Below are 23074 nucleotides of genomic sequence, written 5' to 3'. Positions count from 1 at the left end.
TATTATTCTGTATACAGTAACAATGTGAGAATCTTGTAGAAACTAACAATGAGTGTGTCTCCGTTATGCACTGCTTTTCAATTTCTGGTGTAATTATACACTTAATTGTAAACATCTGTACAAAAATTAAAATTTTTATTAGTGTTCAAGAAGTTATTGAGTATGTAACCATTATAATACACTGAAACTCAGATTCGTTGACATTTAACGTTAACACGTATGTGGCGGTTGAACTACTATAACCAAACTGTTCCACTTTTTTTTCTTAACAATATACAGGTTGTCCCAGGAGGAAAGGACAATACTTCGGAAAATGGTAGTAGGAGTGATTCTAACATAAGCAAAAATGTTCATATCAACATAGGTTCTAATCTCAACGGTTTGAGAACCATGTTTGACTTCATGTTACTTATTGCTCACCCTGTATTTATTGTACAGAGATGAGATATGGAGGATTTGAAAGGTGATGGGTGACCGTTCCATCGGTATGCAACATGTGACAGTAGTGTCTTTGGAAGAGAAATTATTGAGGGATATTTGGGAATCAGTGTTGCCATTCAGTTTCTTTAATCTTAACTTTCCCAAATTTCCCTCAATAGCTTCCCTGAAATGGAAAGAACAGAACCGTTGAGATTAGGACCAATGTTCATAGAACTTTTTTGCTTAGACGTGGGGTCCTGGGTTCGATTCTAGCTCCCACCAAGTGAACTTTGTGGTGGACAAATACCGTGTGCGTGGGTTTTCTCGGGGTTCTCTAGTTTCCTCCCACTTTCTTTATTCCATCCTTTCATTCATTTCTCATAATCACCGTCTCCTTTATCCTAACCGACATAACCGTGGGACGTAAAACTTAAAGATGTTATTTTTTCATTGTTCTTTTTTCTTTTTTGCTTAGAATTACCCATACTACCATTTCCAAAAATATTGCCCCATCCTCCTGGGACACCCTGTATATATTAAAATGCTCACACTCACTCACTCACACTCACTCTATGGACTATGGAACCCGGAGGTTCAGTGCCGCGTTCACAAAAGCTCTCCACTGACTTCTATCCTTAGCTAATTGCATCCAGTTTCTACTTTGTATTCTTATCTCTGCGAGATCCATCTTAATATTGTCCTCGCATCTGCGCCTAGGTCTTCCTAATGGTCGTTTTCCTATGGGTCTACCAGTCAAGACTTTGAAAGCGTTTCTACTTTCTTCCATTCTAGCTACATGACCTGCCCACCTAAGCCTCCTACACTTGACGACCCTAACAATGTTGGGTAAACCGTATAAACTATGTAGTTCCTCGTTATGAAGCTTCCGCCATTCCCCATTCTCGTTCCTCTTGGGTCCGAATATTCTTCTCAGGATCCTGTTCTCAAACACTTTCAGTCTATGTTCTTCCCTCAGAGTAAGCGACCATGTTTCGCAACCATACAGAACAACAGGCATGATTATCGTTTTATATATTTTAAGCTTCAAATTCCTCGACAGAATTCGCGACGACAAGAGATTTTGAACCGAATAGTAACACGAATTCCCTGCTTTTAGTCGACATTTAATTTCTTCGTGAATATGATTTTCGTCTGTTAATATTGATCCTAAATATTTGAAAGTATCCACTTTATCAAAAGCATTATTTAATATTTTAACGCCTCCACAATTTGCCGTATTACGGTCCCGACGCACTTCCATGTATTTAGTTTTCTCTGCATTTACTTCTAAACCCATGTCCCTGCAAGCGTTTAATAAGATCTCTGCATTTATTTCTACTGTTCTCCTATCATCCCCTATTAAATTTACATCATCAGCATATGCCATAACCTGGTGAATACCGTTCAACTCTAGGCTATTAAAATGCTACGTTTGTATATTTGTGGCCAATTCCTTTCAGCAATGGAGTCTTGGAAACCACAAGCCCTTGAAACGTGCCGTTTTCTCTGGTCGATTCAAAATTTTCTGTAGATTTGCCAGCTCTCATTGAAATAATAATAATAAAAAATGTACCGTTATTTTTCAATCAATGTTTTCGGGGTCGTGTTAAGTCTAATAGATTAACATTGTCATTAGGACGTTTCTGAGGTTGATGTCCTTATGTTAGGCAACCTGCAGAAGAGCTCCGTATAGCAGATTAACGGACATTGCCTGCACTTGGATTTAATCTGAATGGCAAAACCTATTGCATCCTGGCAATTACAAAAGTCTGTTTAAGCGGCAATGATTCGTATACTCGGATATAAATTTATAAAAAAGGAAGCTTATTTCAGCAAGTTAAATTTTAAAATACGTCAATCACTGTTACTGTCTTTAAGTGGATTCAGATTGATTCGCGACAGTTATTTTAATTGAAGTTTCCGCTGGGAGGTAGTTGTCAGTATTATAGTGAGAGCGAGGCCTATGCTGCGTACGTCGAAGAGAACAACAATAATTGGTATTTAGGATTAAATGATAAATGGAGGACACCAATTCCTGTATAAGTGCAAATTCAGTGGACAGGGAATCGAAGAGTGTGTCAGTTGCAAAAGCAACTTGTTCCAAAATATAGTTGTTTATTGATTTTTCTCACTGTTTTCGGCATATACACCCTCCATTCCAAAAGAAACCGAAGGTTTTAAAAAAAACAAAAAAGCAATGTACATTTTGGAACAAATCATTTTTATTAATCAATGTATTCCCCTTCTGCATCGATACACATATTTGCACGCTCCAACAAGTTGTCAAACGACTTCTCCATGTCCTTTATTGGAATGGTCTTTAGGACGGCGGTCGTCGCCTTCTCAATGGCATCAATCGATGCGTGCCACTTTCCTTTCATCGCCAAATGCAGTTTCGGGAACAGATAGAAATCGCACGGAGCGAGATCTGGTGAATAGGGCGGATGATGCAACCGAATAATGTGATTTTTGACCAAAAATTCAGTTACAAGTCGCGAACGATGTGATGGTGCATTATCGTCCAAAAGAGTCCAACTGCCGATTTCGCGATATTCGGGCCGAATACGACGAATTCTTGCCAGCAAACGCTTCATGACGCCCAAGTAAAACTCTCCAGTGACTGTCTGGCCGGGCTGAACAAATTCTTTGTGGATAATTCCTTTTGAATCGTAAAAACAAATCAGCATCACCTTAACTTTTGACTTCACCAAGCGACTTTTTTTTGGGTGTTCCTTCATCCGGCGCTCTCCATTCAGCACTTTGCCGCTTTGTTTCGGGCTCATATTCAAAACACCACGTCTCGTCACCAGTTACAATCGATTTCAAGAAGTTTCGATCCTGCCGAGCACTTTTAACGATGTCTTTGCAATGCGCAATTCGATCAACTTTTTGGTCTTCGGTGAGTTTGTGTGGTACAAACCGCGAATTAACCTTCTTAAGGCCCAAAACTTCGGTCAAAATGCGGTATGCGGTTGTTTGAGGAATGCCTAATTCCATTTCAATAACTTTCACCGACGATTTTTTGTTGTTTGATGAATTCACGCACTTTTTCGATGTTTTCTTCCGATAATCCGGTTCTGGGACGGCCTGATCTTTCGTCATCATCCAGCGTCTCTCTACCCGATTTGAATCGCCTGAACCACTCGTAAACTTGCGTACGGGATAGACACTCATCACCATATGCATTTTGTAGCATTTGGTGCGTTTCACTAAAAGTTTTACCCAGTTTAACACAAAACTCAATTGCAGCTCGTTGTTTGAAACTCATTTTCCGACCGATGTACACAACACATTGACAGTTGAAACGCAATAACTTTGTTGCCGTGCATCCAAATGTCATGACATTTATACCAGTTGTCAATGAGGGACTACGCCATCTACCGGTAAAATATTACAACAGATGGCACTAGTGGTACTATTTGTTTTCAAAAGTTCGGTTTCTTTTGGAATGGAGGGTGTATACACACTAGCCGGCGTTTGTTCCGCCTTGATTTCTACAAATTCCAAGAGACCTCTCCAAATGTTGCGAGTAGTCAGGATTAAACTGCATACAGATTTGTTGAGCTGTTGAATCTCCTTTGTTTTGTTATTTGCGTTCAAAGCAGTGTTTGATATTTTTTTAAATGAAACACAGTTCATTTTTTGAAAACCCAGTGATTATCAACATAGACAGGTTTCTAGATCATTCTTCATTATAGTTTTTTAAAGTTGCATTTCGCTGCAATACCTTACTATGCCATTTTATTTGATTTAGTCACATGCTCTCATGTTGGTAAAATGCTAGCTCTCGTGCTTTTGGTACATATGGTTCCGGCTTTAATTCTCAGGAGAGGTCTGTGTTTGTGTAACGTCGTGAGGTGATTAGGAAACTACTTAAATTAGAACTTAGCCGTACGCCGGTTAAGAAAAATAGCAAAAATGGTGATGTGATTCGCCAATGTGCTAATCATAAATTCCCCGCCCGCTCTACTTAAAACCGCCAGCTAGTCTGCTTAATGCCAGTGGAATTGCAGTATTAAACTAGGAAAGACCACCAAATCCGCATAAAAATATTTTAATTTTCTCTTCAGTAACTTTTGTGGTATCCATCATATTTTACTTTAGGAACTGGCTACATTGGTATGAGGTTACTAGTTCGAAGAATTGCTATTTTTACAGTGTCAGTTAACATTTTTCATATAATGGCCATAAATAAAATTTCATTTAGTGTGTAAATAGTAAAAACAAATTTTTTGGAGCTTAAGTTTAAAATTAACAATATCTTCAAATACAAAACAGAAGACAGAGTAGCAGAGTGCGATATAAATAGAATATTGGTATTACCATTACAAGTCTACCCCCAGATGAAGCTTCCAGTGTAAGGAAGTGAAATATTGTGTCGAATTTAAATAAAATAATGCAAGTTTTGTAAAAATATTTGTTTTCAATACACAATTCTTATAAACTTTCCAGTAGGGGACTTTCAAGTTGTCGAAATAGTAGTTGCCTGTTGTCTGTGTACAATTATTAATTATTGATAATAATATTTTGATTGTTTTCCAGAGCTCATGGAGAGATACGAATGTGGAAGCTGAGGTTGAATTTGTGCAGAAAATTGTTCACATTGTCCGATCAGCGAGAGCAGACTATAATCTGCAAAACAAAACAAAAACTGAAGGTATGTCACTTTTGCACGTTTATTTATGTGATAAAGTTCTTTGAAACAGTTAATTTTTCTAAAAGATGTTGTGTCTCTTCATTTTTAATTTCGTTTTAAGGGCCCTTCGGAAGAAATTTTTCCGGATGTTCACTTTCATCGTAAGCGCTGCGCTAATTGAAAAGTATATATGCACATGGCCAGCTAGTGGTTTTCGGTGAATTTTGGCAAAGAATTTGTTTTGGTTTCTTATTTCTCCACTCTCAACCTTAATGTTTATGGGGAATACTGTTCAAGAAATGTTTCAAAAATATAAATTGAATTTTGTTTTACAAAACGGTTGTTTGAGTTCTAAGAACTTACAATGCATAGGAAATCTTAAAATCGGTTTCTTCAGAAGTTTTGATTACTGACAAATGATTTACTGATTAAAATCTAAGCCTGAATATTAATCATGACAAAACCATCCTGCTGAAATAATATCATATATATAGATACATAAATAGATAGATATTTTAAATCCAAATAAATATTTCAACATTTCGAGAAGTGTAATGATTTATTCTGTTTCACATGTCGGAATATTGTGGTTCAACTATTTCTTGATGCAATGAGCTGTCAAAGGCAAGGCAATAAAAGAGGTACATGTCCACAATATCAACTTACGTAATTTTACAGCTGTTGAATTAGCAATATTTGTGATTGCATAGTCGGTAAAGCGTCTGTTTGCCAACCAGACCGAGTTTTATTCACGTTAAAAATATCATGAAATCGTTCGGTTAAATAAAACAATGTTGAATTGTTGTTGGATGTTTCACTTGCACCAACTGTTTGTTTAAGAGTATTATAAATCGATCAGAAGAATACCATCTCAAAACAAACAGTTAGGTGATATTTGATTGCTGGAGAAAAAGCCAAACCACAGAGCGAATAAGGGTATATAATTTTTTATTTGAATTTGTTGAAGGTAACAATATCACAGTAATTCCACTGGCATACGCAAGGGAAGTTCCGGGTTTTAACCCTACCCTTCTGAAGATATGCAAAAATAAACATTTACCATAGTAAGATATGTATACAAACACCTGAAATAATAATATAAACTTGGTAGCTTGAACCCGACGCATGACAAATTCTGCGTATGCCATTGAGTAATCTATACTCTTTTCCAAAAAGGATCTAAGTTTTCCTTACCGATTAACAATTACATTTCCGGTTTTTATCGTACCTATGGAGAAAGCTAAAACTTGTGTTCATGAAGAGGAAAAGTACTCGATTTTTTAAGAGTAAATTTTATGAATATCATACAAAACATTGCAGATATTTTAGGAATTGCAAAACTCATACTAGAAGTTCATTCAGCAATTTAGAGATTGGTTGGGAAAAGTAGGTAAACTGGCAAAAAGTGGGTAAGGGTAATATCTTTGTGTTGGTATCGAGAGAATTATATAGGATTAAAATAATTTGACCTCTCAGGAAATCTGTTAAGTAGATTAATCTGATAGGCAAATAAAAGGATAGGAGAATAATCCTTTCGAGATATGGTAAACAATGGTAAAGTTTGAAACACTGCTCAAAATTATGTAATTCCGAGAACTTGTAATTACACCTGGCAAAAACTACTAATGTTGTGTTACAGAAGCAAAGGAAAGCAATAACGATTTTAAAAACTTCCGACATTTTGTTTTTCATACTCAGGTTTGAAACTTCAAATTGCTGTAAACGGCATTATGATCCTTATGTCTATTCAAAAACATCTGCGTAGCTGGATGTGATACTTATCTAAGCACTTTTTTTTAAAATAAAGTCCTTTAAGAAAAGTCAATTGTTAATTCCTTGTAACTTTGTTTCTACTTTTTCGAAATACTTCATATGAAGATTGTAGTATTCGACACAAAGAAACTTCGGATATTCATTGCCCGTCAGTCTCACTTGTGTTATTACTGTGATAGAAGCCTCCAAAATTTGGTTGTTTTTCAATGTTTGTAACACTGTAGAGTCCTTAGTTTGCAACTCTACATAACAAGCGTGCTATTGTAAGTTCTCCCATGTAATATTTCTAAGATCTGAAATATGTAATAACCAAACATAGCGTCATTTGAAAAAAGTAAAACTTCATTTTGGGTTGACAACACTGTTAATCTTTGTATTGCAGTGTATGTCAAACAATGTACCCCTGACGATATTTTCATGGTAAGAGATTTCAGCGTTTTGTATGTGTTAGTTTGGTTACAAGGGCGAATCAAGATAAATGGTCCATTCTAAGTTTCAACATATCACTATTTCATGTGCCATAGATGACGTACAATAAAAACAAGTAGCAGAATTATGTTACTTCCAGTGATGGGCCTTAGTTACTCAGTCGTTTTATTTTAACTGCAGCTTTTATATATATCAGTGCTCATAGCGAGTTACTTTTTTAACTAAAAGTTACTTTTTTTCAAGTTGGTTACTAAAAGTTCCTTTTTTTTTTAATTTGTCACTAAAAGTTACTTTTTTGGGAAGTAATGTGACTTTTTCGTGTGATTTATGTTTTGCATTGGCAGTTTTCTAAGAGAAATATGAAAATAAATGGAAAAAGGCAGAAACGTGTTACTCATTACTCTTCCGAAAGCTTCAGTACTTGCTGTCACATGTGAAACTGTCAGCTTTATTCTCATTTCAGCTTTTATTCTTTCTAAAGCACAGTGGATGGTTGGTAGATGCTTAAGCTCTCAAGGTGGGGTTGAGAACCCTTCTGTGTCTATTTTTCTTCTATCATAATAATCTTTTAGTTTTCTCTCTGTTGAACGTTGTGTGTGTGTTTCTCTGTGGTTCATCATGTTCGTCTTGTGTTATGCTTCTTGTGTGGTTTTTTGTAAGAGTAGGTGATGAATTTGAATATTTCACGGCTTTGAGAACTCTCAGTGCTCAGTTAAATATAATGTCTGGGATGAAGAAATTCTGAAATAGGCCAGAATTGGTTCCACTTACTCAGAAGCTTTTTACGTCTGCTAAGTCTGCTTACCGTAACTACAAAGCATATTTAGAAAACCTAAGAAAGGAGGAAGCTTAAAAAGAAGAAGTAAAGAAGAAAAGATGGGCATGATGAGAGTTTGGTTACTTTTTGGTCACTTTTTCGTGTGCTTTTGGTCACTTTATGGCCACTTTATCGTGTGCTTTTGGTCACTTTTCAGCTGTTTACAAGAGACCAAACCACTGTGAATCCTGATATATAAACATTAAAGATTTGTACTTTGAAGTATAGTACTTTTGCTTTCGGAAAAAAAAAAAAAAAAAAAAAAAAAACATAATTCTACTACCCGTTTTTATTAAGTATTATCAACGCAGTAATAATATGTTGTAAATTCTCAGTAACTTACGTAACATCATTTCATTCATAAATGCATACTTACATATTAGGTTTATGTAAAATTCAAAACAAAGCTGCTATATTCGTACTAACCGAATATACACCACACCACAATTATGTCTACTAGAAGACCAACGACTAGTCCAGATGAATAACGCATATAATTGCAATGATCACTTTTATTGCTATACCTCTATTGGTATACACTCTTACTGAAGCTATCCCAATTATTATTGTGGATAAACAATCGCTATTCCCATACAAACATGTATTGAGTAATCTCAACTCATATATCCATTACCTACTTAATAATCTAGCGATTCTCTTCACTTAACGACATTATCAACATTACATAAACTATCTGCCTAACAACGGCTTCGTCACGGCATGTGACCAATTTCATAAAACTGGTCACATGCCGTGACGAAGCCGTTGTTAGGAACAAGGTGAAAATCCAGGAACACATATACATTTGTCAGGAATTAAAACAGGAAGAATAAATTAAAATGTAGAAGAGAGAAAATTACAAATTAACAAAGCATCTTGTGTTAAAAAGACGAGATGCAAGATATTCTGTGAAATTTGACATTGAAAATAAAATGCAAAAGCTATGAACGAAAATTACCAGAATTAATTTGTATTGTAGTGTATTTGTATCAGTTCTCTAAATTGTTTGAAGCAGTGCATCTGATTCATAAGGCAGGTAGAGTTAAACGAATTGTATTTATTAAATTAAAATATAAAGGCAAGGTAAGGTTGGATAAAAAGAAAAGAAGGCGATGAAATAATTAATGTTCAGGGAAAATAGATATAGAAATGAGGGAAATCACAACTTACATATCTGTGAAAGCCTTGAAGTACTTTAAATAACAGTTATCTGCCTTTGTGCTTTCAGCGTACATCTGTTGCTCAGATCAGGCACTATCCACTACTCTTGAGAAATATGTTAGTGCGATGTCAACTTTGGCGTACTGCAGTAAAGTGGAACTAACGCAACGTCCCCCTCAAGGATGTGCTATTCTGACTGTATCAGATAAATGTGAAGTACATCTTATGTTGAAGGTAAGTTTTGCGTGACAAACTAATATTGCTGTTTTATACGTACATATAGTGAGTCTCTTCACTACAGTCCATGAAGTGTAATATGTTCTTAGCGCATTAACTTCCAATATTGTTATATTCCCAAGGAACGATTCCGAACCAGGCGCACAGATATTGGCTTGCAGGAACAGTATCGTAATATGTTCAGAGTCGTGATTTTAAGATATGCAATTAAATATGGTTTAATTACTGACTGTTCTCTTCATATATCAAGTGACAACTATTTGATACGTCACTTGTAGACAGGGATCAGTTCTTGAAGTGGAAATGCCAACTGGTGCTTTACAATAGATTCCGGACACTTCTTTTTCTTAGTTTGATGTGTGGTATCCCTGGTTCATCCCAGCTCGCGTAAAGTGTGGTTTGTGGTGGACAAACACCATGTGTGTTGTTTTTCTCGAGATTCTCCTGTTTTATCCCCTTTCTTCATTCCACCATTTCATTCATTTCCAGTTCTAGGATACCACCAAAAAATAAACAAGAAGCACAAACTTTGTCGAAGTTTGGTAATTTTTATATAATTTTTCTGGTTATTTATTGAATGGACCTTATATAGACAATAGAATAATTAAGCCACTTATTAATATCAAACTGACACTGAAATATACCCTAACCAAGCTTTTCATTAACACTAGCAAAATTACAGTACACATTATGGTTAATTAAATACAGCCCAGAATTAGATGTAGCTTTAAAACCAGGGTGGAAAAAAATCATGATTTTTTAAAAAAAATCATTTCTGGTGATTTTTTTTTATTTAAATCGATTTTTTTTATATATAAATCAAATCTTTCTCCTCGTAAATTACAATTCGCGAACTGAAGAAAAAGCATTAGGAATTAGTATTAAATACTAATTATGCCATTTAAGTGAAAGTATTAGGGTTTAATTTTGAATTAATTCCCAATTGTTAACCTATATCAATCCCAAACAATGTTTCTTAACTCTTTTAAATTATGGCTTTTTTTTTAAAGGAAAATTATAGACTTTCAGTCAAGCAGCTACATCATCATCCCTATTTATCCTAGGATCATGGTTCATACCTCATTCTCTTCAGAATAGAACTGCCTTTGAAACGGTAACGTTCTCATTTCCGTATCATGTCCCTGAAGCGGGAAATTTTGAGAGAAAATGGGATTTTTCTAATTTTTTTTTTTTCAAATTTTGATTCCCTCTGGACTCCCTTGTGTTAACGCATATATCTCAAAAATCAACTGGGAAATACTAAATGTGTGTATAAAATTTCAAGCTATCTTAAATAGTAAGGGGAGGAAAATATTTAACAATGTGCTAAGAACATCCCCACAATGCCCCAGATAACCCGCATGTAATATAAAAATTTCCTCAGACATCTCGATTTATCGTAGGGTCGTGATTTGTACATTATTCGCTTCAGAATAAAAAAAGATTTTCAATCGTACCATTCAAATGTCTCCATCGTGTATCTGGGGCGGAAAAATTACGAAAAAAGGGATTTTCTGTTAAAAATATCCCTTTTTACTTTTTACTCCTCTGGACCAACCCCCTGTTTTAAGGTAGAGATCTGAAACACTGAAAAATATTAAGGGGTGCATTGAATAAATATGCAAAATTTCAGTCTTCTAGGTGCAAAAGTAAGCCTGCGAAAAATAATATAGCCCAGATTTCCGTATAAAACAGGATCTCAGGTAACAGTTTCCTGAAACATTCCTATTTATCCTAGGATCATGGTTCGTACATCGTTCTCTTCAGAATAGAACAGCCTTTCAAACGGTACCATTGATATGTCTCCATCTGAATCGCGAAAAAAAGTTTTGTTAAAAATATCCTTTTTTGCATTTTCTTCTCTGGATCCCCCTATTTTCACGCAGAGATCTGGAAACATCTTAAAAATACTAAAGGGCGCACTGAACAAGTGTGCAAAATTTCAGTCTTTTGAATGCAAAATGTAAGCCTGCCAAAAAAAAAAGGCATAACAAAAAATATCTTTTTAAATTTATGATGTCATCACACACCATGTCTCGACGCAGAAAGGCGTGAAAGCATATGTAACATGTTCTACAATGCCTTATCTTATAATAAAAAAAATAAATAAATAAATAAATAAAACGAAGTAAAAAGGTTTATTGGTACTTTTTTAATCGAATAATGAAGATTCGATTTTTAATAGAATAAAAATTTGATAATATAATTTAAAAGGTTAAGCATAAAGGAAAATATATAGCAACGTTTATCAAAATATTCCTTTTTTCACGGAGATTGAATAAAACCCCTCTAAATACGCCCTATTATCTGGGAACAAGCAAGAAGACGCGCACACGAAAGAATTTTCGTCTTAAATGTCGATGATGATTTCCCTGTTGGAATAGTTAACGATTTAAAAACCCAAACCCATTGTTACGAAGAGAAGATAGCAAGATTGCTTCGTTACCCGTTCAAAACGGGATTTTTCCCTAATCATACTGTGCATGACACTTGTTTTCATACTATGCTGTACATTCTGTACATTTGAGTCTCATTGTATTATGATTATTAACTTCCGTACTGAAATAATAGAACAGAAATGGGATTTTACTTATTTTCACTTTAAATTATTTTATTTCGGAATTTTATTTAAATCAACGATTTTTATTTAAAAAATCAAGTGATTTAAATTTTGATTTAAATCAGACTGATTTAAATCAATCCAGCATGTTTAAAACTTAATTTTTTGTTTAACTAAACTACAATACTGTGCAAAGATGAAACTTATATCCGTGGATAGAACGTTCAATTAAACATATGAGAAGATTGAGGGTGAATTGGACGGTGTTATGCATCAATTGACCAGGCGCCGAAATACAGTTCTGAGATATTGAAGGAAATAAAAACATGTTCCCATTACGATCCAGTACTTGGCATTTGGTCGAATAGCTTTTCCTGAACGTTTAAACAAATAGTAGGATTTCAAACTTTTTTTTTTTACATTATTTACATTGTTTCCTACTCACTGATGTAAAAATCTCGAAAATCACAAAATGGCGCTTGGTCAGTTGATGCAGAACACCGTCCAATTTTCCTTCATAATTTTTTGAGAAAACGGAGATAAATTTATATGGCGCTGAAAAGTGTGTAGTTAGTTGCCAATAATAGTTCGTATCTTTTATTGTTCTGGAACATATATATTTTATGCACTGTACAGTATATGAAAAAGAAAAAATGTTAAATAGCATATTGTATCTGTTGTTTATTTTCTGTGAAACATAGTACGGTAAAACCTGTCTTCAGCAGAATCGAACGGGACTCGCAATAATTTTCGTTAAACATAGGTTTCCGGTTAACGAGGGTAGAGTCACGAAAAAAAAAAAAATATATATATATATATTTTGGAAAAAAACTCGGTTTTTTCTGCTTTGCTTTTTTGCTTCGGAAATTTTGGGCTTTTTTCAAAATACTGCTTTAAATTGATAAAACTGACTTTGTATCGCTTCTCTATAACACAAAAAATAATTTAATTAGTGGTTGATGCTGATAATAATATAAAACATCGAAAATAAACTATGAATTTCGAAAAAATATTTCAAACAATTTTTCTTCAACATATTTACATTATGAATTCCACAGGATTAACCAATGTATATAATAAGAATTTTTTAACCTCCTATATACAAAAGTAAGCAGAGTTGGCAAGAACCGTGGTTGTTTTTGAAAATGCCAAAAACCCGTTTTTTGGGGGATGTTTAAACCAGGCTTTTTTGACTTAGATTTTTTGCTTTATGTATTTATATTACATATTCACAGAAATAGCCTAAGTTTGTTTCGCCTTGATGTTATTATGCAACAGCGGGGTTATGCCGGAAGAACTCCCATAAGCTTAAAGAAGTGCGGTCAGTAAATTTCTTAATTTGAGAATCTCCCGCCCTAGCCATTGGGAAAATCCCGTCATTACTTGAAATGTAAGACAATAACGGGAAAATCCTGTTATTGCTTTGCATGTAAAATTTAAAGGTCAACTTACCATAATAAGTACGCTAAAACTGAGGTATTAAATTACAAATTTAGTACCGGTACGTAGATATCATTGAAAGTCCAATCCAAGCTAATGTTGGAAGCTACGTAGGCAATCGATAAATTTTGCCAATTTCTATCAATATATTTAAGCAATATTGGCTTCTTTATAAAACAACACGCATTTAGGCATGTAGAAATATACAATTTGGTTTGTTTCGTATATTTAGGCTTAACATCCTTACGAAATACCGAGGTTATCAAGGAGAAGACTTTCGCTTAAACTGACATCCGAACCGCTACTTGGGTTACGCATGAAAGAATGATTGTGGTTCGACCGAGAATTGAACATGGGACACCTTGATTAAAAGGTGAAAGGGAAATAAAACTATCGCAGGTAGTTTGATATCTGGAAACGTCACCATGAAGTTCACACGATTCGCATTTTTCATTCTTTTTATTTTTGTGGTTTAAACCAGTTATTAAAAAAAAAAAAAAAAAAAAGTTGGTGTAAACCAGCCAACCCTAAAAGTAAACACTTCTTTTTAAAGAATACACAAATAACTAGCAAAATAGTATGTAGTATTTTTACTTCAAAATATTCCATACCCTTTTTTTGAAACAAAATAAAATTAAAATAAAACATAAGAGAAATACTTAGATTTATATGATACACTTAAAGGCTGCACATCTAGAGCTTTTGGTTCTGTATATTCTTGAAATTCTACAGTTAAGTTTTATAGAACCACCATCACAGTTTACCCAATCCTCAAGTTTTCTGAATTTTTAACAAGAGGGATTCAACATATCATTACGGAACTCCCCTCCCCCCCCCAAAAAAAGACTACGGAATATATTTAAGTTAAGCTAAATACAACTGCACAACAAACATGACTGAGTGATTAGCTTTTGCGCTTCTATCGGGAAGTCCGGGATTCAACCAGCATTCGACCATTCTGACAAAGCTTTTCTTCATTCCATCTGTGAATGTAGAAATAGTGCGTGTACTGTGAGTTGGGCGACTTCCTTTTTTATTGTTTTTAAATCGTTATTATTACTAATTATCAGCAGTGACGGTTTTGCGAAGGTTAGGGGGGCGGTCTTTCGGACTGAAGCCCGTTCCCCAAAGTTACGGAATGTCTGCAACAAACGAAATATCTATTATTTATGCCTTTACTCATAAACTTTAAGCTCCCGTCAAATAAAAATTACGAATGTTTAAAAAAAAACTAAACATTAGTAAGAAATCCTTCCCAAAATACTTTTCTAAATCCGTCACTGATTCTCAGTATAAAATGATTTTTAAAGTTGTATCCGGAAGATTATTGCTAAACATATAAACGAAACGAAATATTAGTTATGCCTGTACTCATAAACTTCAAGCACTTCCCAAATAAAATTAGGACTTTTTAGGAAACGAAACAATCAGAAAAAAACCCTCCTAAAGTACTTTTCTAAATCCGCTACTGATTATTTGTATAAATTGGTATTCAAGGTTGTGTCCGGAAAATTATTGCTAAATCACTTCACAGCTACAGTATAACAGAAATGTGGAAGTACGGTTTGACGGATATATTGAAAAACGTACGCTTTGACGGATAAATAGAAAAACGGGCAAGTTTAACTTTTGCGCTAGAAGCTAGAGTACTAAAAGCTCTTAGAAATGAAACACGGATGACAAACTAGAGAAGAAAAAAGATGTCGATAACTCAAAAGTTAAAATAAAGTTAAATAGCCTCTAAAATTACCCTCAAATACTACATTCTTCATGTTAGCTTTAATTCGTAAAACATGTGCTGCATCCATCTTGATGGTGAATTTCAGAGCGAAATATCACATTCAGGTCATGGAATTTTTATTTAACTATAGAATATACTATAAGAAAGCTATTTAGATAGAAAAATCATGAAGTTGAAAAAAGCCAAAATTTCCAAAATTCTCGTTTTTTTCCCAAAAAAGCCGGCTTTTTATGTGAAAAAAACCATCGATTCAAAAAAGCCGGCTTTTTTGCATCTCTAATATATATAATGGACTTATTAAGATGAAATGAGATGCTGAATGTACCTTAGTCAGTTTACAGTATTTATTTCTACTACACATTAATATACACAAAATTTACATTGAACAAAAGAAAAAAGCCTATACACCGTTAATTTAATTTTTTTTAATAGTTAAACAGGGTTTTCTGTACACATCGCTGCTTGTATACCGAGCTTTCTCCATATAAAGACAGTCTGAAAAACCACACTAAGCGTATCAATATCATTTCCACATAAGGCGAATGTTGCAGTTCCTTTCTTTAGCCTACACTTCTCTTCCAATTCAATGCCTTATTTCTCTTGTTCCTTATTCTTGTCTTCTCCTTTTCATATAATTCTCAATTAAAGCATGTATATTCATCGTGTTTGGTTCGGTTTGCACATCACTGTCGATGTTACTTATATATATATATATATATATATATATATATATATATATATATAAAAGACTCTGTTGAAGACAGGTTTTACTGTACTTGTTATATTTTATCATTAACGATATTAGTTGTATTGACTTTTTAATGTATTGTGTATTTTACAGGGATTAATTGATCCTGTCAAGGAATGTGAGAAGCTACTTAAGAAACAAGAGAGGCTACAGGAACAATTAACAAAACTGCAGCAAGCAATGAATGCATCAGATTATACTGTGAAAGTGCCTGAAGAGATCCGACGTAGCAACAGTGAAAAATTCGCTCAAGCTGAAGGTGAATTGAGTCGACTAGTTGCTGCATTAGAAGCATTGAAAAACATGTAGAAAAATTATATTCCCAGCCACTCATGATTCTTGCCTCGCTACTGAAAGTGTGGATGTGTACTTGTGTAGTACGTGTTCAAGGAATCAAAAAATAACACGATTGTACTCATAATGCGAGAACACTTCACACTTGGTAATAAAGTATACGTACTAACAGATTGTACAGCAGTTCTATCCCATGCTTGTCTTATGTAAAAGCATGGTTATAAGTATTAATCTTGTCTCTTTATGTGGCAAGATATTTCTGCTTTCAGGTTAAGGGCATAGGTCACAGTGGCCTAACAAGGAAATTCGTTTGCTCAGCTCTGTAGTTTTATGTTGGATCATGTCTGCCAATTATTATTTAAGGATCTGTAATGTTCTGTCCTTGTACAATAAATTATTACTTCATACTTAATTTTATCTGTTCTCTTCTGGCATATTTTTCAATAAAGAAACACTACCATTTGCAGGCCAAATGTGGTTTAAAGCTCTTTGTGACCAATATGAAACGCAAGTTTGAAAACAAGTTATTTTACTTAATGATGATAAATACTTGCACCATCTTTGTTTTCGTCTGTTGATTTACATGGAGATTGTTTTCGCCGTCTTTGAAATCGTAGCGTGGTCGCTAATGCTCTAGCCTTTGATGCAAATGGTCCCGGATTTGATTTCTTGTGGGAATATTCGGTCGAAGAGGCATAACAGCTTTTTCATGCCAGCCATCCGGAATGATATTTTTCCTGGATTTTCCTCATTCACACCAGGCAAATACCGGGATGGTACCTACCATAATAGTCCCAGGTCGCTCCCCATCCCTTTCTTTCTTTCCAATTCCCCGTTATCCCTCATATATATGACGGGCGAACATGACCATGGATGCCGAAAGCCCACAAATCTAATTCCTTACCCTAATCCTTTCTTTGAAGTGAACTGGAATTTTAGTGATTTTATGTATTTTTTTTTTTTCCATGTTTCTTACTGAGTGGAACTTAAATCTACATACAGTGTAAATTCATTATATAAATCAGTTGACATTTCACTAGAACCAAATAGAAATACATAACCAAGGGAAGCGTAACTTACGACGTTGTCTCTAGTCCACAGTTGCTTGCTATTGCTTGTCTATCAACACGCAGTGGTTTATGCAGGACGGTGCAAAAGCGCACATTGAGAACATTATTTTGTTGCTTTTCTTACACGAGATTTTCAACATGCAGGTAATTTCAGGTCAGTTTCCTGACTGGTGTCATAACGGACAACCTTGTTCATGACCGGCTCTACTATATGTGGAACACGTTCATTTGAACGAGGCGGCAAAATTTGTCATAATTGTATTATTTGAAATAATTTTTTCTTGTTGGAAACAGACTTCATGATGATTCTAGTTAAATTTATTAAACTGACCTTCTATTTGAAGACTGCATTCATAAATTATCTTTAGGTCGCGTTAGTATAAGGTCACATGAGCAGTGTTAAAGCAAATGGTCAAATCATCCCAGCATGAATTGCTTGATTGTTGCCAATACAAGAACTCAATTCTCGAACAGTAGCGAACACCTGTTGCATTTAGTTAGTTATCACAGTTTTGATATGAAAACTACTCTTGTCTGTCGCAAACAAGTTCATTGTCATTGAAGGTGGAAATAAGTTTTTTCTTTTTTTTTTTTTTTTTAATTGTAACAGATGTAGAAGGGAAATCAAGCCATAAAGATATAAGCTAGTTGCACTAGAATTGTAAACTGATACATTGAGATTGAAGTTCGATATTGAATTCTTTAAAAAGGATTACCATCTTTCGTCTGCAGGTGCACTTGCTTTATCTTTCACCAGTATAATAGATTATTTAAAGAAAAAACAAACACAACGAGATTGTGTTAGTAGTGTTTAGGCCTTTCTGAGTGCGGGTGCACTTTCTCTTCAACTTCGTTGTTCATGATGGGGTACCATACTTAAAATTGTAGCTTTTAAGATTTGGTCTTTCTGGAAAAGAGGAGGAGGGCAAATTGCCTAGGGTCGGACCTGATCTTGCTCTTCCCTCACAGTCCAGATCTTAACTTATGTGACTAATTTCTGTGGAAGTACCTCGAGGGAAATGATTTCTCCAAAACATCCCCAAAATTTGACAGAGCTAAGAACATATTCAGGCGTGCAATAAAATTACGGAAAACATGTCCCTTCTGGTAATCAATAACATCTATGTTCGCTTAAAGTTCAAAACCAAAATGACGGCCATATTGAACATGTTCTGTATTAGAATATTTCTTCATAACTTATTTTTTCATACTATTTTCACTGAAATATTATTGCTAATAAAAAGTTTTATCAAAGAAACAAATAGATCAATTCATGCGCTATCTTGTATGTTTTATTTTTTTCTTTTTTTAAATATTTATTTCAAATTCGAGCACTAGTGTATAAATCTACCGACATATCGTATTGGCCGGCGTATAATACACACCGCATTTGCAATATTTAGTTTCGAAGAAGAAATAATTTCAATGCATATTACAAAGGATTTTTCAAAAATATATGTATAAAGTTATATTTTAGCAAGGAATATGTGTGGAGTTGCCAATGTTTAACTGAATATAGAATCGCCTGTGCATCGGGAGATTCGCACACTGAAACTATAAATAAGGCTATTTTATTTAAACTATATTTACAAAGTCACTGAACTGTACGTGACGAGCTTGTTGGTTTATCTTTTACAAAAGATAATACATCTTTCTCGCGGAATAGCATCTTTTCCCCTTTCTATGAGAACGAAAGCAGTGTCCATGTAATTCTGTCACTTTCCTATTTAATCAAAGGTTTTAAATAGGGATGCGCACGAGACGAGTCGAGACAGGATTTTCCTGACAAAATTCGCTATTCCAATAGAGCAATATACAGTTTTCGAGTCGAGACATCACTTTTACAGCACATTTTCGAGACGAGACAGCCACAAACCTTGTCTCGTGCGCATCCCTAGTTTTAAAGCTTTCAAAGGCGCGATCTCTAACAAAATCGTTATCTTCATGTTTGCAGTTTACGCAAGACACTATAGAAATATAAAAATTAATAAAAAGAAGAAAGTAAAAGTCACGTTCTTTATAAACAAACAAACAAACGAACAAAAAATGTAACAGTCTCATATTCATGAGTTACATGAGCGATGTTACATGTTATCCCGTGACTAAATTGATCCATACTCGAGTACTATCCATTCGACCTGTGTTCAATTCTTCATTACACCTTTTCTTTCCCTCATTGGTCAGGTAGAGTAACTCAAAAATATGATCATAATTTTAGATCCGGCTCGACTTTCTATAGTTTTTTTTGTTTTTTTTTAAATGAGAATAAAACAGGATTTTACCAAAAAAAAAAAAAATACAAATAGTTTTAGGGTTTTCTATTTACGAAATATAGGAATCTCAGCTTTACAGCTGAATTTTTTTTTTTTTTTTTTTTTTTTACATTAAAGACCATAAACAGCTGTGGTCGATCAGATAAATTTTAGTTATTAAATGTGTGGTCAGCACATTAGCTCTCATCATCTTTTTTTCTGGAACTAAATATAATTAAAATTATTTTTTTCTTTGGAAATAAAATACCAACGTGTATTTCTAAACAGAACAAAATATAGTTCAAACTATTACTATGTCATTCATTTGAAATGAATATATTTATACTTCAAAATATCAAAGATAGTAGTGTAGTGGCAAATATTGTAGACACTTTTGTAATAAGTGGAGCGATGGTTTAGATTAAAATAAACTGCAATGAAGTGCAAGGTACTGGAAGTAAGTGCAAATATTCCTAATATGCTGAAATATACATTTCTTGAATAGATTAGTCTACATGATTTTTTTTACCTTAAAATATAAAGCTTAAGTTCGATTCTCGACAGAATCTAAAAAGTGATAACTCTAAGCTTTAAGGTACTCAGCGCAAGTTTAAAATCTCGTGGTAATAATATTGTTGCCACCAACTAATTATAACAGGGGGTGGCTCATGCGCCACCACCTTTTTTTCACCGATTGTTTATAAATCATCATCATAAATAACATTGCGTGATTACTACACGTCGGATTTTAGTTGAAAACCTATTTTTCCTTTACAATATATTTAAGAAACAACAAGTAAGTCAACGTTAACTGGCAAACGTAGCAAGTAATCAAGTTTCATAATGCCTAAAAGAGCCTGTTCAGTATGTTAGAATATATTGTTGGTAGAAGATATTAAATCAAACATTTTTAAAAGGGTTTATAGACTTTATGTATTATACATATGGGTCTGTTTCGTTCCATGGGGATAAAATTGCATTATGAAGAAATAATCTCCAAAGTCCCGTCTAGAATATCCGTTTTCAAAAACAGCTCACCCGTTGGGGTTCATGATTGGAACCAACATTGTATTATGCTTGGTATTGGGGAAAATGTGCAGCAGAACCAAATGATTTAGCAAAAAAATAAATGACTGTATCAGTACTTTTGCAAGAGGAACAATCTAAAAATGATATTTTGTGCATTCAGTTGTATCACCCCATCATCCGCTTACACATCATCTTCATCGCGCCTTCCACGAAAAACGGGAACGGAAAATTTTCCGGAAAACCAGAAAACGGGAAATGTGATATCCGGAAACCGGAAAACTATTTTTCTGGAAATGGCCATCCCTACTCTCTACCACTTTTGAACTAATTTATTTTAACCAAAGTATTTTGTTCCATATTCAAAATTCACTGCTTCTTACGTTCATTTCATCTTTTGAAATCAAAATCATTCTCAAATACATAAATACAATTTAGAATAAAATAGAATTTAGAAGAACAATTTAGAAGAATCAGTCTTCAGTATTGTTTTTGTATCAAAACTCACAACTAAACAGCACGAACTTTAAACGTCAGCCACAGTTTTCTTCTTCTTCTTCTTCTCAGATCTAAGACATGGAACGTTTACTTCCTTGATCGTTTATAAATTACAAAAATGTTTCGCAGATTTTACTCATTCATACATATAAGAATAGTGCTCTTGATACATTTGTATATACGCTGCAGTTTCAGACGGGGTCATTTTTGAAATGAGATCGTTATTAACGTCTGCCAGAGGAACCTTTCTTCCACCGACTGTCACACTGGGAATCATATCCTCATCGTGACTCTCCATTGTGCTATCCGGCTCCAAGTCAGATTCGTTCGATTCTTCTTCGCTACACTCATTGTCTCTATCGTTCTGTCCAGATGTCTCTTCCCCACTGCTGTTCTTCTCGTATAGTAATAGCATAGACATTATATCCTCTCGAGCTTTCTTATTACTTTTAGAGCTTGGCACTTCCATTCGAGGTCCGGATACATTACTTATAGATTCAACCTCCGTAGCTTCAGGACTAATAACGGTACTTTCAGCCATCCATATTGGTATAGATTCAACCTCCTTGGCTTCAGGACTAATAACAGTACTTTCAGCCCACCATATTGGTATTTCTGTCCTGGTTGCTGTCTTCTCTTGAACTGCTTCATCTCCATTTTTAATATCAACCTGGAATACGTGCATTTGTTTAGCTTCTGACCGGATTAATGATTCTGATTGTGACATATTTTCGACCCTTCGAATAAAGTTAATATCAACTGGTTCTGGTTCCAAGACTTCCGGTGCTAATTTAATGCCTTCCACTTTTTGTAGTATGTCATAAATTGGTTCTAACTGTTCATTAAATTTTGTTACAAGCAATCTTAAGTCTTTCTTCGGTAAAGCCGATTGGTCCTCCACTATAAGTGCTTTACATTCTGTACAGTGAAATTCACCGGTCGCCATGTCAAATAACCGATCTGCCTCTAAATCCGTGAACGTTTTCGAACATGAAGGACATTTGAAACTTGTTCTGACTGCGGTCTCTCTTTCTGCTATTTCCAGCCGGTTCCGCATAAAATCAAGTTTGTACTTTACAACATTTACGAATGTTTTATAATTAATGGAACATAAATTAACTGTTTGGGGGATTCCATCAGGATCGATTTCCATTTTCTGTCTTACTTGAATAATTTTATCGTTTTTTAGAGTTTCTATTCTGGCACGCAATAATTTCCGTCCAAATTGGAGTAATTCATGCAGATCATCCTCTCGCATACAATGATTTCGGACCAACATATCCACAATTAACGCATCTTTTATGGTATAGAAACCTCGCACTATAAGACGAGCTAACAGCTTCAAACTGCTTGGAACTATCGTTAACAATGGCTCTTCCATGCTCATAGTATATTTCTCCTTATCTGCCACAAAATGTAAAATGCTTGACAACCAGATACAAAAGTAATTTTTATGAAAGAATTGTTGCTACAGTTACATTGTTACAATGTTTCTGTATTCATTTGACACCCGGCAACATTATTTAGGCTGTTAAGATGGCGTCATGTTTATAAAATAATGGAGCGTTGTGCTCTTTAATTATTTCAATTTTAATTTTAGACACAATTTAGTTTATTACAAACTTTATATTATTTTACATGATATTTATATGTCTGGCGCCTCTGCCTTTCATTTTCTTTTAACAAAGTGTTAAAACAGAACTACTTGGAAAAGGCCAATTCGTCCATGTTTGGAACGGGCCATATTATACAATTATAATTTTATGAAAACGTTTCAAAACAAAAATAGTGAAGCAGTCAACTGGGCCATAGTGCTGTGATTTTTTCATAAAATTCCCCGTAAGGGAGATGAATAGAATAAAATAGAACATTATTTAGCTTAGAACTGAAAATGTTTACAAAATAATTGAAAATCAACTGCTAAATATTACTGCAATCCATGAATATAGAATTCCAAATGTTTGTCTATTTT

General features: G+C 34.4%; 2 protein-coding genes across 3 annotated transcripts in view; one reads left to right on the top strand and one right to left on the bottom strand.

The window, feature by feature from the left end:
* The window catches only part of ValRS (Valyl-tRNA synthetase), a 104743-nt gene extending 88075 nt beyond the window's left edge, over positions 1-16668 (top strand). For both annotated transcript variants that reach the window (XM_081764823.1, XM_081764821.1), the window contains 3 exons: positions 4963-5077; positions 9304-9470; positions 16056-16668. In XM_081764823.1, coding sequence (XP_081620949.1) covers positions 4963-5077; positions 9304-9470; positions 16056-16271 — 498 coding nt within the window. In that variant the 3' untranslated portion in view covers positions 16272-16668. The remainder of the gene's footprint in view (positions 1-4962; positions 5078-9303; positions 9471-16055) is intronic.
* Positions 16669-20247: 3579 nt separating this feature from the next.
* LOC145690185 (general transcription factor IIE subunit 1-like) lies at positions 20248-22903 on the bottom strand. Its single transcript, XM_081764820.1, has one exon. The coding sequence runs from the start codon at positions 22487-22489 to the stop codon at positions 21239-21241; it is 1251 nt and encodes a 416-aa protein (XP_081620946.1). The 5' UTR covers positions 22490-22903; the 3' UTR covers positions 20248-21238.
* Positions 22904-23074: the final 171 nt, after the last annotated feature.

Source organism: Thermobia domestica, chromosome 7, assembly GCF_964235325.1.
Source record: "Thermobia domestica chromosome 7, izTheDome1.hap1.1, whole genome shotgun sequence".
In the NCBI taxonomy this organism is placed as follows: domain Eukaryota; kingdom Metazoa; phylum Arthropoda; class Insecta; order Zygentoma; family Lepismatidae; genus Thermobia; species Thermobia domestica.
Note: the sequence above shows the minus strand (reverse complement) of the source record. Positions and strands in the feature narration are given on the sequence as shown.